Source organism: Sinohyriopsis cumingii, chromosome 16 (genome assembly GCF_028554795.1).
Source record: "Sinohyriopsis cumingii isolate HCF-2022 chromosome 16, ASM2855479v2, whole genome shotgun sequence".
NCBI lineage: Eukaryota > Metazoa > Mollusca > Bivalvia > Unionida > Unionidae > Sinohyriopsis > Sinohyriopsis cumingii.
This window is the reverse complement of record NC_142976.1, coordinates 16,664,497-16,681,195: the sequence shown is the minus strand read 5'-3', so window position 1 is coordinate 16,681,195 and position 16,699 is coordinate 16,664,497. Positions and strand designations below refer to the sequence as shown.

Below are 16,699 nucleotides of genomic sequence, written 5' to 3'. Positions count from 1 at the left end.
CTGTCTATTCAAGAACTCAAGTCCTGAAATTAGATCATGTGATGTTTACCTGGATAATAGTAAAACTCAACCTTGGAACTTTATGAATAAATGCATTAGTTTTAGCGTGAATCTTATGCTGGCTTTGGATTAAATTTTGTTTTGTAAGAGACTGTCCATTTTGTAAAAACACATGAAAGGGGGGTTGGGGTTGAAGTTTGAATATGTGTGTGTGGGGATAAGACCAAGAAGTACATACACACCTAATGACAATAAAATCTATTTGCCATAGCCAACAACAAACAACCTATAGTATTTTCAAACCTTCCAATTTGTTTGTAGCTCCTTACCAATTTTAAAATGAAAAGCATCAAGGACAGAAGTTTTAAACAGGAACAATACATTATTTTTGATCAGCCAATGAGAGGTCAGTCAACCATTCAGCATACTGGACTTGCATATTAAGCGGGTGTGGTCATGGCCAGACAAGTCATGTGAAAAGGGAGTGAAGTGTCCTCCCTTGTAGTTTTTTATGGTACATATAAAACTGATATGTAAAATGTGAGCAACTAGATAAGCATGGCAGTCGAAACTGTCATCTGTATCCAATATTTGCAACATACAGTTTTAATATTTCTAAAAGTTATGAACAAATAAAAATGTACCTCCAAAATTTACAGGATTAGTGACATTGTCTAACACATTAAATGATCATATCTGTTGCTTGAAAACAGGGACTCACCCATGAAAATATGGGAATCATGCTATTAAAGAAACTCCTGTTTGGTTCAAAATGCAAACAAATTAACAACACCATGCAACAAGAGGGTGGGGTGGGATGAGGGAATGACTGCATGTACTAAATGGACAGCCCCTTATCCTCACCGGGAATAATGACTCTTATTAGGTCTCCAATGATAATAAGCCAAAATAGTGTATGTCTTTTGAAGGTTTTTTTTAAATGTAAAGGTTGGAAAGGCTGCATGAAATTTCAATTATTTTAACAAAACTATAATATAATTTATTTTATTTTAAATAGTACAAAATGTTACTGTCAGAAACCGGCTAGGAATTTTGATCCCAATTTTTAATGACAGATATTTGATAATGGGTAATCCTTTGCAGTAATTATTTAATCAATGGACATGTCCTCACACCAAGCTGTTATATCTCTAACACACACACACAAACACACACTTTCTTTTGAAGGATTTCCTGTCAAAAATGTTACAATAAAAATTGGTATGTGTATGCATCTCAACAAAAGTATATATTGTATTACTCTAATCGCACTACCAATCCAGTTGGTGAGGTGATTCATCTTTTATAATACAAAAGTGCTAAAAAAGATTCCTTCAACAGCAAGTAGTTTTAAAAGCCATGCAGAGTGTACATTTACATGTCATGTCACATGTAGATAAATTACACTGAATTGTACATCTTTTGTCATATAGTTTAGCATCTCATTCACTTCTGCTGAAATGGTGGGTCACATTTTATCACAACAAGAAGCATAGTTACAACAGTGGTAACAATTACAGAGCACTGACTGATTATCTTCAGTATTTAAGTAAGCGTGTCTTAGGGGTTATTTCTTATAGTTCACATTTTAAATAGTGCTTATCAGTTTTTTTCTAATTTTACAGGTACAGTCAACTCCACTTATATGCACAGCCTCAGGACTGGACCCAAGCTATGCATATAAATGGAATATGCATTTAAGTGGAATTCATTAATATTTACAATGAAAAAACGGGACCATACTTTCGCTATGCACTTAAGTGATCTATGCAATTAAGCAATATGCATTTAAGTGGAGCCGACTGTATCTACCTCTGTGAGCCCAAGGCATTAAGATGCATGAATGGGATTTCCTGAAAAATTTGCCAGTTTTAAAAAGATCTTACTTTGAATTTAGAAATGATGAATCCCTTAAAACAATTAAGGTGTAAAATGTTGACAGAAAAGAGTTTACTGGTTCTATTGCTATTTTTGTTAACTGTTTCAGCAGTTTAAATTACCAGAGTACATTTACAGATGCAATTTATTGATGTAAATGTAATTTCAGATTGAGCATTTGTCATTGTTGTATATGTTAGTGTAATATATGTAACTGAAATCCCAACGTGTCAATTATCCTGAGCATTCAATTTTTAAAATCACATTTGCTGCCATGAGCCTGTTACTACGATCTAGGTACATGTACTTGTATTTGTGATCTGTAAGAAGAGATATGTGGATGAAGACACAAGGGTCAACACTACTTGTGTTAGCTTCATTGTCGTGAACAAAATATCGAGTTCACAGTTTGTGGGTTAACCTTTACTGGGTCTCAAATTACACATGATCATGCATTTTCTTGACAAATGTTAATTTCTTAAGCGAAGTTTGGACAATTTATTTGTCTTTATCCCATTAAAGATTGGAACACATCATTTTAACAATGATGTAAGAAATCATTTTGGTAACATATTTTGAAATAATGATGTTAAATTGAATACTGTTTTGAAGTATTATTTAGACCCCTTACCAATTATAATTAATAAGGCAAACAGAACCAAGCATAATTTAGAAGTAGTACTGCATATAATGTAGATCACTATATGGTGACCTTATCTGTCATATTTTCATCCCCAAAAGTTTTAACATATCAAATTTACTGATGTTGACTGTTCTGATGCCATAGCCAGTGGCAATACAATACCCATGTATTAAAGAATACTGATGCTGGCAAGACAAAAAATACTTACCACATCTTCTCTATGAGAATATTCCTCCTGCTGGTGGTCAGATTTTTTGGGCTCCGTAGCTTTTATCAGCATTGTTCTCAACTCACTGTTTTGTGTTGTCAGGGCATCCACCATATCCTGATGATAAACAATTGCATACATGCTGTCAAAGCTATCTGATGAAAATCAAGGTCTTGGATATGACAAATGTCCCAGTTGCATCATCTTAATTGTAACTTGTAAGACAGATGTTGCAAAAGCAATGATTAAAATCAAGGTCTCAGATAAAGCAGATATATCAAATGCACCAATAAAACTGATGATGACCTTTCAAATTTCCAGCCCACTTAGTTTTAGTAGCCTACGAGATAAAGCATTGAATTTTATATTACGGAAAGACATCATGTGCAATTAAATGTTTCAAATGGCATTATTCCCTTTCAGAAACACAAAAACTTCAACTTCACTGATCAATCAAAAGGTCAACTGAACACAACCGTCCGCCATTACATGTTAGATCTACTTCTTAAAGTAAATCTGAACTGTACTAGATAGGTCATGAATAATCCCTTTACCTTGTTTGCATAATATGTCGATGTTATTTTTTCAATAAAACTTACATTTCTATTCCATGATGTAGAACATGTAATGCTTAAATATAACTTTGAATGCCATGTTTGCTCCAAAACAAACATTCTGAATGACAAACAGTCCACTGAGAGTTCATATGCAATGTTAATTGCTTCAAACGACAATTTTCCAAATATCTGCCAAATTTTCCCCTAGAAAAATAGACCATCAGGAAAAAGTAAGACATCATGGGTGAAGATCAGTGTGCTCTATTATTGGACCATAAAACCTCATCAATTTAAACTGATTCCTTTTGAATGGATAATTGCAGCTCTAGCAAAAATAAGTGATAGAACATAACTCATTATGTGACTATGAGAAAACTAGTATTGTTTAATTCAACAATTTTATGATTATTTACCTGAAGAACATTCATGTGTACCAGCAGACTTGATTGACATGATGTTGATTCAGTGGTTGCGTCCAAAACAGTGTTCCATTTGCAATTGTGCTTCGAGCAATAGTTTTGGTATTTTGCAATCAGGATGTATATGGAGATTAGGCATACATATATAAATGAGATGTGTATCACAAGGGCTTTCATATTTTAACAACAGTTTCACTTGAACAAAATACTTATCTGAATGAGCATTAAATTGAGTTTTCATATACTAGTAGCATTCATAATTCTAGTAGCATTCATAATTCTAGTAGCATTCATATACTAGTAGCATTCATATATTATTAGCATTCATATACTATTAGCATTCATATACTAGTAGCATTCATATACTAGTAGCATTCATATACTATTAGCATTCATATACTAGTAGCATTCACAATTCTAGTTGAATTCATATACTAGTAGCATTCATATACTAGTAGCATTCATATATTATTAGCATTCATATACTATTAGCATTCATATACTATTAGCATTCATATACTATTAGCATTCATATACTAGTAGCATTCAAATACTAGTAGCATTCACAATTCTAGTTGAATTCATATACTAGTAGCATTCATATACTAGTAGCATTCATATATTATTAGCATTCATATACTATTAGCATTCAAATACTAGTAGCATTCAAATACTAGTAGCATTCATATACTAGTAGCATTCATATATTATTAGCATTCATATACTATTAGCATTCATATACTATTAGCATTCATATACTAGTAGCATTCAAATACTAGTAGCATCATATACTATTAGCATTCATATACTATTAGCATTCATATACTAGTAGCATTCAAATACTAGTAGCATTCATATACTATTAGCATTCATATACTAGTAGCATTCAAATACTAGTAGCATTCACAATTCTAGTTGAATTCATATACTAGTAGCATTCAAAATTCTGTCTTTCATTTTCAGTAATACTAGTGTTTCAATGAATACCTTATGGAAATTACAGCAACCAGATATTTGTATAGGTTTGTGTGCAGTGATAAAATACAGAATGCTTTACAGTTCTTTTTCTTTTCTTTACGGGTAAAGATAACACAAACATGTAAAAGCTAATATTTTATAACCAGATTATAGAAGCGATGTTGATTCATCAAACACCTCTATGAATGAAACAAAGTAAACCAAAAAAAGAAGGGCAGGTGGGCTTCCTTATCATATTGGCTAATAATCTGTTGGGTCTTTCGATCTGGTCTGGGAAAATTGGTACCTTGTGACAATGAGTGAAATTGCAGCACAGGATGAAATGAAAAAATATCTAAGGCAATTTTAATTAGCACAACAGCAGTACTGTGAAGGAAATTATAAAATAAAATCAATAAAAAAGTATATGTGCCCTTGAGAAATCAGTCATTTATCAACTGCTTTAAATCAGCCACAGTCACTATTTCAGTTGTAGTGATCTCAATAACTGTAAAACTGTGTCATATAGAAAATAAAGTCACTCACCAACAAATCCTTTTATTTCTCCAACCTGTGCAAACTTTATTATGAACATTTTTATTCTTTACTTAACTATTATTTCATGGACAATATGTGACAGAATACTTTTTCCATACTTTTCTATTAAGACAGAAACTTAACTAAAAATTAAACCCTATAAAATATTTTAGTGGCTCTATATTGCTTGGACCCTTAGTCATGTACAATATTGTCCAAATATTACATTCTCCATCATTTCATAAATGATCATCCTTAATGCATCTGCTGATGAAGTTCTGCTGCTGATGTTGTTGTTGTTGTAGGGTTTAATGCCATTTTTCAGCACAAGGTAGGCTATACAGCCAGTATAAATAGTGGAGGATAAACCCCGGGAAGAATCACCAACCCATGAGAAGCTACTGGCAAGCTTTCTCACGTTACCATGTCAGTCGATCCTGAGACTCAAACCCACGCAGACAGAGGTGAGATAGCAGCACTTTGGACCCCTCAGGGCCCCATCAAGTTCTGCAACATATGTGTTAAACCACAGTGTGGACTGGATGTGCTGGCACAACATGTGAAAGTAGATCTGGTTCTACACAAAACAAGACTGTAATTCATATCTTTCACTTACTTGTGCAGATTGCAGTTCTTTCTGTAATGTGTCCACCAACTGAGCCTGAGCTTCAAAATGACGTAATCGATCCTGGATCTGTTCTCGCTGAAGTTTCTCCTTCATGGCCTCATGAGTTGTTTGCTGTAGCTTGTTTATTTCTAATTCTTTTAGAGCTAACTGTAATATAAGAGTAACAAGTTCTGAAAGTGTTTTAGGAATGTGCCTGACTAAATAGTGATGGCAAGAATCACCTCAGTGTAAAATAAGATTAAATATAACATTTAAACCACTGTCAGTTTTTCACTGAAAAAGGTTTACAGACTTTTCTCTGGACACTCTTTAAATAAATTCTTGTGATAAAAGCAGCAAGGCAAAAGAGACAAAAATAAGTATTTGCAATGGTCGAAGATAACAAATGCTCATTTTGGGCTTCCCTTAAGCAGGAGGATAGAGAATATGGCTGAGGCACCCTTAGAGTTATAAGAGGCAATTAATGGGCACAGCAGCCATAGTAGTTAAGCTGCTTGTGTGCCTGAATCATGACTGAAAAGGTTCAGGTTGAATCCTACTAATACATCAGCTCAGGTCAGCTACTGTTGTTTGTCCCTGGACATGGTACTGTACTCCAAACTATCTCTGAACTAAGTAACCTACTTGTTTTGCTGTGCCATAAAGCACCAAAACTGGCCAAACCAAACCTAGTCTCCATCATGGCATTTCAATCACTCTTTAATTCACTGAATTTTGTGGGCTCACTTTGTGATGTGTGACATCTTACAAACTCAAGATCATGATAAAAATTAAAGATGTTTTCTGTCAAGATCTGTCTCTCCACTCAAACCAAATAATCTGTCAAATATAGCTTTTGTACAGACCTTGCTCATAATGAAATTAACTTTACATCATAACGATTTAGGTCTATTACCGAGTTTCTTGAAATCAGATAAAAAATGTAGACTTTATAGTGTTAACAAGTTGAACCAACCAGATGAAACATCACCTCATTAATTATGTGTTGATCTTGCCCCTTATCAAACTCTTACAAGATCTTGATTATATATGCCAATATTCCAAGTTTGATCAAAATCAGATAAGAAAGATGTTTTCAAATGTTCACAAGCTCAGTGTGAAAATTATGTTGTTAATTATGCATGGATCTCACTCATCATCTAATTAATCGAAGAGCTTGATGATACAGGCTCAACTTCCAAGTTTGATCAAAATTAGATCAGAAAAACATGGACACCATAATGGAATAATATTCAGCTGATCAAATCCAAGATAACCTCATTATTATGTTTGTATTATTAAACTTGTCAAAGCAATTAAGAATAAGAATTTAAATTCCAAGTCTGATCAATACTGGATCAAAAATACTGACTCCAGTGTGCCAACAAGCTCATCAAATCAGATGCACGTTAACCTTATTAATATGGTTGATACAACCATCCAGTCAAGAGGAGTATTGATAACAAATTTGAAAAAATGGCCACCATGACAGACATTTTGGAAATCACATTGGCATCACACTTATTCTGGCCCAAATACATAAGTTGTCTTTTAGTTAAAAAGCCATAATGCTACAACAATTAAAGTAATAAGATGATTTTCAAGAAGGCAGCCAAAGAGAAGGTTTAATCAGCACATTTCCATTTTGGATATCCTTAAGTGAAAATCCAATACCAGGGAAGTAGCACGAAAATATTGTTGAAGATTGCTGTGGCTGTCAGATTGTGAGCATTTTTATTTTGGACCAACTATACATGATACAATGTCTTTTGGTGAAAACCCAATACTGCTATGACCATTTGTTGAGGAGAAATAGTGATATGAACTTCATGGTGGCTGCATTGGGCATCAGATCAGCACCATTTTCATTTGGGACCAACCTGACATCAGCAGCAGTCTTTTGCTATAAACTACATGTTGATATGAAACATCCATTCAGAAGGAATAGCAACAGATTGATTTTAAAGATGGTGGTAAATTGTATGTATGAGGGGCATCTATTTCATTTCTGGATAAAGCAGACCTTTGGATGAATGTGAGTATAGTTTGATGGCAATCCTTTGAGCACTTTACAAGCCACTGTACAAGCAATAACAAACTTGTGGGACAGGACACCGAGACAATGGAAACAAGCTTTTCTGGTCTCTGACCAGTCAAGCTCATAATGTGCTTTAATGAAATGTAATAATTAATTCTTACCGCTTCTCTGTCTTTCTTTATCTCATCTTCTTGACGTGCTAGATTGGCCATCAGCTCTTTTGAGGAATGTTCTTCTGTCTGTAGTTTTGTTAACAATTCCATGTTATCATTGCTCTGAAAAGTGCAAAATTTTACATAATAAGCCAATACAGATTATCCTGTAACACTAGAAATGTGTTCATGGACCACAAATGCCCTGGCACACAAATGCGCAACTTATGAAACAAATAGTGATAATGGTGATAGTATATACACACCCATGTTATTGTTGGGCATAAAACACTAAAATTCTGCAGCAAAGCACCATTATTTTCACAATTATTCTGTCATAACTAGCCCAACCACACTAACAAATATATGCATACACACATCTTTACCCTCCAAGCATTGTGACTAGGCAATGGATTCAGATCATAAAACCACTGTGCAAACTACCCTCCATGTCATATCCCAAAGTCAGTAGTCTTTATCTCAACAGTATGGGAGATGTATATGAAATATACACACTAATGAACAGGACAACATATTCCCCATCTTTTCTTTGAAAAGCATATGGATACAAAGACAATGGTGCTTCCAAGCAAACTTACTTATAGAAATCTTGAATCACCAAAGCATATTACCAATTTGACGAAACCATTCTGTAGTTCCGCTAATTGTACTTTGAGTTCTCTATTCTGTGTGAGTGCACGGCTGAGAGCTGTCTTGTCACTCTGAATACTCTCTAGAAGCTGGGTCTTATCGCCTGCCTCCTCGCCCATCTGTTCTATCCGACTTTCCAAATCTGAGATCCTTTCTTCTTTCTCTTCCAATAATCTGCAACAATAATAAAAATTCAAGAGTTCCTATTGGTTAACAAGAGCGTTTGTTTTAGGATAGTAAGCGTATCCCCTTGACTCCAACATACTGTACCTACCACCAATTATTACATCCATCACAGGTGATATTGCCATGTGCTAATGTCATATCACACTGTGTGATGTGAAACAACTGAATCTATTATTTTCTTTTTTCTTTTTCTTCTACAATACTGTCTTCGACTCTGTAACTATACCCACCTGACAACACTTTAGGTATAAAGTTCCCTTGGTAGAAAGCAATAATAGTAAAAACAGAATAAAGTGTTATGACAGCTAACTCACTGACAAGAATGATCCCTATGGACTTTAAATTGTTCAATCTGCTGTATAAACAAAAGACATTTATTTATGGATAGCATAAAAGTTTCATCTTGCAGGGCATGTAGTAAAATGGGTTGAAGTATTTAATATGTACATCACAATCATTGGTTCATTAAATTTCATGAGACTGACATTCATCTAATAAATGAACTCCAAAGGTATCAAACGACTGTCACTCTATGTATATGGTAAAAGAGTTATCCCTCTTTGTTTGTTAGAATCTCTCCACTTTGAAAGTGCACAAATCTAAAATATTCTTTCAGCAAGACCATATCAGGTGATAATATGGTCTTGCTGAAAGAATATTTTAGATTTGTTTCTGATATTGACGTGACCCAGTTAAGTGATAGTGAGACATCAGCCATGTAAGCTTCAAGAAATGTGGTTTCTGAAGCTTACTTTTTTTTTGCAAAGCATACTGATGTAAAAAATGTACTCAGAGACATTTTTTGTAAGTTTTTCCCCTAAAAGTGGGGTGAGCACTAATTAAGGCAATTAGGTATATTATATTAAACAAGTTAATAGGACTGACAAAACTGGTAGCAATAGTAGTAAAAAAACATAGCAGTCAACAGACAGTAGGATTTGTCAACAAATTACTAAAGGATGTGGTTTGCATTAGACATGGTTCCTGCCAATGGTACTGCTTAACTCCCTACACTGCACTAGATATGGTTCCTGCCAATGGTACCTCAGTATTCCTTACACAGCACTGGACATGGTTCTTGCAAATGGTACCACATTACTCCTTACAATACACTAGACATGGTTCCTGTTAATGGTACTGCAGTGATCCTTACACTGTGCAAGACATGGTTCATGCATATGGTACCACAGCACTTCCTACACTAGACATGGTTCATGGATATGGTACCACAGTACTCCCTACACTGCACTTGACATGGTTCCTGCCAATGGTATTGCATTACTCCCTACACTGCACTGGACATGGTTCCTGCCAACAGTATTGCAGTACTCCCTACACTGCACTGGACAGGGTTCCTGCTAGCATTACTGCAGTACTCCTACACTGCACTAGACATGGTTCCTGCCAATGGTATTGCAGTACCCCTTACACTGCACTGGACATGGTTTTTGCAGATGGTACTGCAGTACTCCCTACACTACACTAGACATGGTTTCTGACAATGGTACTGCAGTACTCCCTACACTACACTAGACATGGTTTTTGCAAATGGTATTGCAGTACTCCTTACACTGCACTATATAATGGTTCCTGCCAATGCAGTACTCCCAACACTGCATGCACTGAAAAGCTTAAACACAAGTAAAAATGTTGCCGATATTGACCTAAAAACAAAAGACCAGTGGAAAATGAAAAGTGTCTAATTGTGAACAACATTTGGAATGATGGTGTTGTACTCCTCTGGCTACATGCACTTATCAAGTTTCATGATTATACAAACAACAGTGTCATAAAAACATAATTGGTGCACATGATCACTAGAACTTGAAACATAGGTCACAGGTCATAGTAAACTACTTTTGGTATTGTGGTGTAGCACTCTTCAGGATACAAATGTTTCAAATTTCATGTCACTATTGGCAGCAGTGTCCGAAAAACTCGTCTCAACATAAAAGGTGTACACCTATTATGACCAACAATGCTGATGACATGACAATGATATCAGATACATAACATAAGCTCTCCTGTACCATACAAGCTAAACAAACGGATGATTTTGATTTTATTTAAATGGGCATCCTACTTGAAATTATTTAAATATTTGTTGTATTTGAAAATATATACAATTTTGAAACAATCTGAGTAATGTGAAAGAAATGTTCGGAAATGCTGTTATCAGAAAATTCTCAAGAACTTCTGTCCAATACGGCACTTTGTGTGTGTGTGTGTGTATGTGTGTGGGGGAGAAGACAAAATGAGAATAGTTTTCTGACTACAACTGACCTGCTCAGCTGAGTGTTGTCCCTGATCTGAGCTTCATGTCTCTGATGTAGTTCATCATACTCTTCCTGAAGTCTCTGAGCCTCCTGTAGTGTAGAAGACTTCACACTCTCCTCAAATTCTGTCTTCTGAGAATCTGACTCGTCTGAAAATATTGTACAAGTGTACCACACAACATAATGCCTCACTTGTGAACGGCATTATTACGACACAGGCAAAGTACTGGGCCCAGTATTCTCAAAACGTTCCCAGCAATAAATTGAGCTCAAACCCCCAAATCAGATACAGTATTTTGGATGCATCGATGTTATCGAAATTTGGCAGTCTATAGACAGACTAATAAAATCAAGAGGTTCTGTTATTGTAGGTTAATTAAAACAACAGATTGTAAAAAGTCAGGGGACTTGGACCTTGAACTAGAATTTATTGCTAGAAAAATGTTGAGAATATGGGGCCAGGTATTCAAATTGCTGAGCTAGAATCGCATTCAAATACTAGACCTGGAATCATAGTATCAGGTACATATGTAAACATTTAGCTATTGTACAGAAATTTAAGTTGAATAAAAGCAACTATTTAAAAAGCTATTTGACTTTCAACAATTTTAATATGGGAAATTCAAAATGATGATGATAATGATACCACCACTGTCACTGTTATTTTCTTAAAATAACTTGTCCATTAAGGCAAGAGGTAAGTGAAATTTACTTGCCCAGAATTATCTGTCACTTATCTAAAGATATTGTTCACACAATTTTCTTTTAAATTCAATTGATGGTGATATTACGGTTGAGCTGTTTTGCAAATGCTAGTTTACATTTTGACATTCAAAATTCTAAAAATTAAATAAATTAACGCTTCATCTGAGATACAGTTCTGACCATTGGTCCAATGGATGGCCAATAATCTCAAAGTTCAATGGGTCATCTGCAAAATCTATGAATTGTGGGCCATAAATATTGAGGGCTGGAGGATACAAATATAAAGGGAATTTAGGACTGGTGGTTACAAACATCTATGGAATTTAGGACTGTGGGGTACAAACTTCTATGGAATTTACTAATGTGGTACAGATATCCATGGAATTTAGGAATGTGGGATACAAACAACTATGGAATTTAGGACTGTGGTGTACAAACATCCAGAGAATTTAGGATTGTGGGATAGACACATCTAGTGAATAGAGGACTGTGGGGCACAAAGATTTAGGGAATTTAGATCTGTAGGGTACAAACATCAAGGTAATCTAGGACTAGGGGGTAAAAACATAAAGAGAATTTAGAACTGTGGGTTACAAACATCTAGCAAATTTAGGACTGGAGGATAGAAACAGCTAAGGAATTTAGAACTTTAAAATTTTATTTGGTGTTAGTAATAGTAAATATTACTTACGTACACAAAACAAACCAAGAGATATTTAATGCACAATTTTCTAATTTAGTCAATCGAATGATAAGCTGATCACAAGCCCACTATGAATTCTGAACAAACTTTTGGCAAAATATTTAATGAGGATGTTTTTGTCTGATATGTCTTAATAAAAAAACCTAAAACATTTTGAAAAATGCAATAGGCTGGTCCTTTGGTCTGATCATAGCAGGAAAACAGTAGTTCTAATGCTTTTTTTCAAACAAGTTAGAAATTATGCACAAAATCACCAATTTTAATTTTATACTTCAAAAGTTTTGACATTATTAATTTGAGGATTTATAATTTGCTGATTGTTTGAACTATCTAACTGGCTGACTGTCCCTTTGGCATTTGACGACTTTTCATTTTTCATTTCTTGGATGATATTTCTTTATAATGATATAAAGTAAAAGCAAAAGCTTGATCATGCAGGCACTCTGCACAAAACAGGGAAGATTAAAGCATCTGAGGTACTTCTGTGAAGTCTGTATGGTTCCCTGATATAAAAACCCAGACCTGGACCAAACCAGAACAAGCTAATATCTGGACTTGATACAATCGTTGTATTTTCATATTTTTCTACTACACTGTATTTTTGTAATTTAAGGGTCTTTTATGCATGACTTGCATTCAAATTGTAAGACTGGAATGTCTGTTTACGTATGTTATGGGCTTTATGTTACATCAGCACAATTCTGGCCATACAGTGCTAAGTAAGTTGAGGTATTTCATAAAAAGGTACACAGAGCAAGATTTACAAGACTTAAATGTACTTCACAAGTAACATGTTACAAATGTAGCTTAACTGTAGAGTTATTGATAAGAAACTAATGAGGAGCAATCTATAGTCTCCAATAAAAACCTTGTTCTATAGTCTCCAATAAAAACCTTGTTATATTTAAACCTTATTTACCTGTTTTGTGAAGAGATACCATTAAAAATCAAATTACTGACAATAATCTTTGCAGTGATTTTTAAAAGTTAATCTGATCGCATAATGTACAAAAGTGCAGCATGATTTACATTATCTTCTTCAATTTTAGTTGCCTTGTAACTGAGAAGATATCTACTCTTCAGAAAGAGCCCTTCCGTAAATGTTGGTACTTCCAATTGTCTAGAATGTCTTTCTTTAAAAGACATGTATAATTTAAAAATCATCACATTTTTGTTAAGAATTGTTTTTCACACATTCAAATACATACTTGCATATACTGGTTGAGAAAAGCATGAGCAAATCCTGTCATATTTTGTCCATACAAAAACACTATCATGGCAAAAATAACAAAATGTTCAAAACTGAAACCACAAAATTGTCTAATCCTTCAGAATTTAAATCTTGGACTCTAGTTTTTATTACAAGTATGTCATATCTTGGGAAACTGTGTCAGCTCAGTTGCTGAAGAGATGGATTCAAAGTCCAATGGTCATGGGTTCAATACCCATCAAGGCCAGCCTGGGCTTGATGTTTTAGAATGTCATTGGGAAAAGCACTTTGCTCTAATTACACCAGCATGTTACTGATCCAGCCAATAATATTAAAAGTGCCATTAAAAACAAACCAATAACCACTCAAATTTTAAGTGAAGTTTTATGTATATTATTACAAGCCTGTCACAAACTTTATGTACATTATTACAAGCCTGTCACAAACTTTTGTGTACATTATTACTAGCCTGTCACAAAACTTTATGTACATTATTACAAGCCCATCACAACCATTTGTGTACATTATTACATGCCTGTCACAAACTTTATGTAAATTATTACAAGCCCATCACAACCACTTGTGTACATTATTACAAGTGCATCACAAACTTTATGTAAATTATTACAAGCCTGTTGCAAACTTTTGTGTACATTATTACTAACCTGTCACAAACTTTATGTACAGGAGTATATGCTTGTCACAAACATTTGTGTGCATTATTACAAGCCCATCACAAACATTTGTGTACAATATTGCATGCCTGTCACAAACTCTACGTACATTATTACAAGCCTATCCCAAACTTTATGTACATTACAAGCCTATCCCAAACTTTATGTACATTATAACAAGCCTATCCCAAACTTTATGTACATTACAAGCCCATCACAAACTTTATGTACATTATTACAAGCCTATCACAAACTTTATGTACATTACAAGCCCATCACAAACTTTATGTACATTACAAGCCTATCCCAAACTTTATGTACTTTATTACAAGTCCACCACAAATTTTACATACATTATTATAAGCCTATAACAAACAATGTACATTATTACACGCCAATAAAAACAAGTTATGGTAATGATTACGGTGAAATGACTGACATACCTATCTGCTGTTGCAATTTTTGTACAGAACTTTCAAGTGCATGTTGCCTATTGATTAGTTGCTCCCTTTCTTCTGTCAAGGTTGAAATCTGAAACAGAACAACTGTGTGTAACTGATGCTATCAAATTCACTGTATGCAGTCATTAATAAACATCATCAGAACACGACACAAGAATTTAACAAATTGGGTATTTTACCCCCAGGTTTTTACAAACTTCAATGAGTATTCTGTTAACACGACAATAGACAAAACTAGCTGGACAATATTATAAACTAGTCAGCTATGAGACTGATTCACTGGTATCTGGCCTAAACTGGCAAGCCAATATAAAAAAGCAAACTTACTGACTGATTCACTAGTATCTGGCCACCATGGTGGGCATGTTGGATGTCAGATAGATCATTAGTTTTGTTTAGACCTAACCAGACACTCTTGGAAGTCTTCCTTTGAAAACCCCCATGCTGATAAGACTTCCCATTTAAAACAAGCAGCAATAAGACGATTGTCATGATGGCTGACATTGTGGCAATACTGGATGTCAGACTGGTACCATCTTCATTCAGAACCAAGTAGACATCCTAATAACTTTTCTCAAGAAAACCTCATTTAGGTATGACTTTTATTTAGAAGACATAGAAATTATAAAATACTTTCAAGATGTCAGGCATGATGGCAATACTGGATATCAGATTGGCACCAGTTTTATTTAGGACCAACCATACATTGCAAAAAGTCTCTTGGTGCAAATTCCATGTTGATATGACCGTCCCTTTAAGAAGAGTTGTAACAAGGTTTTCAAGATGGCCAATCTGGTGGCCCAAATGGAGGTTAAATTAGCAATATTTGTTTTACACCAACCAAACATCAAATTAAATCTTCCTGTGAAAACCCATGCTGAACTGACTTTCCATTCAGAAGAAGTAGAGATATTAAGATTTTCAAGATGGCTACCATGGTGCCCATATTTGATGTCAGATTGTCAATGTTTTCATTTGGGACTAAGTAGACATAAAAAATCTTTTAGTAAAAATCTCATGTTGATATGACGTTCCATTTAGGAATAGCAAGAAGACTGTCAAGATAGCTGATATGGATGTCATATTGGATGCACATGCTGCAGTATTTTGGTTTAAAAACCAGTTCATCATAAGAAGTCTTTTAGCACCATTTTCATTTATGATCTACCAGATATTGTAAGTCGTCTGGTTAAAACCAAATGTTGATTATGTTCTAATTTTCAAGATGGTTCCATTTTGGCCATGATGGACAGATTGACACAATTTTCTTTAGGACAAATCATATATCAAAATAAGTCTTAAGTGAAAATCCCACATTGATATTACCATCCATGCAGAAGGAATAGCAACAGCAAGATTATTAGAATGATTGTTGTGTAACCATATTGGACATCCATCCAAATGGCACCATTTTCATTCAGAACCACCTAGATCATGGGATAAATGTGTATTTGTAAACCTTCACATCAAAATTCTGAACAGTCTAGGAGTAGCAATGACAAACATGTACTAATGAATGGCTGGATGATGGAAAACAAGCCATCCTGCTAGTTCTTTTGGTCTTTTGTGACTATAGGAGCAAACAATTGTCCTCAAAAGTGAGATTTTTAATTAATTGTCTATAATATCTGTAACAATTTTAGAATTATTTCACTGCAGGAATACTTGCATAGGATTTAAAATCAACCTTTTAAATTATATCAATGAGTCTTTATATTGTCAAGCAAGAATTCCACATATTTAATAAAGGATGGATCTTTATCTTGATAGTTACAAATTTCATGAGAAAATATCTGGACAATGAATTGTGGGTAAACAAATCGAGTGACATCTTAAA

General features: G+C 34.4%; 1 protein-coding gene across 1 annotated transcript in view; it reads right to left on the bottom strand.

The window, feature by feature from the left end:
* LOC149780001 (golgin subfamily A member 2-like) overlaps positions 1 to 16,699 on the bottom strand; it is an 80,594-nt gene that overhangs the window by 24,497 nt on the left and 39,398 nt on the right. Inside the window, exons 14-19 of the mRNA XM_089936725.1 lie at positions 14,845 to 14,932; positions 11,117 to 11,258; positions 8,629 to 8,821; positions 8,006 to 8,119; positions 5,816 to 5,974; positions 2,730 to 2,846 (exon numbers count right to left, since the gene is read on the bottom strand). Coding sequence (XP_089792851.1) covers positions 2,730 to 2,846; positions 5,816 to 5,974; positions 8,006 to 8,119; positions 8,629 to 8,821; positions 11,117 to 11,258; positions 14,845 to 14,932 — 813 coding nt within the window. The remainder of the gene's footprint in view (positions 1 to 2,729; positions 2,847 to 5,815; positions 5,975 to 8,005; positions 8,120 to 8,628; positions 8,822 to 11,116; positions 11,259 to 14,844; positions 14,933 to 16,699) is intronic.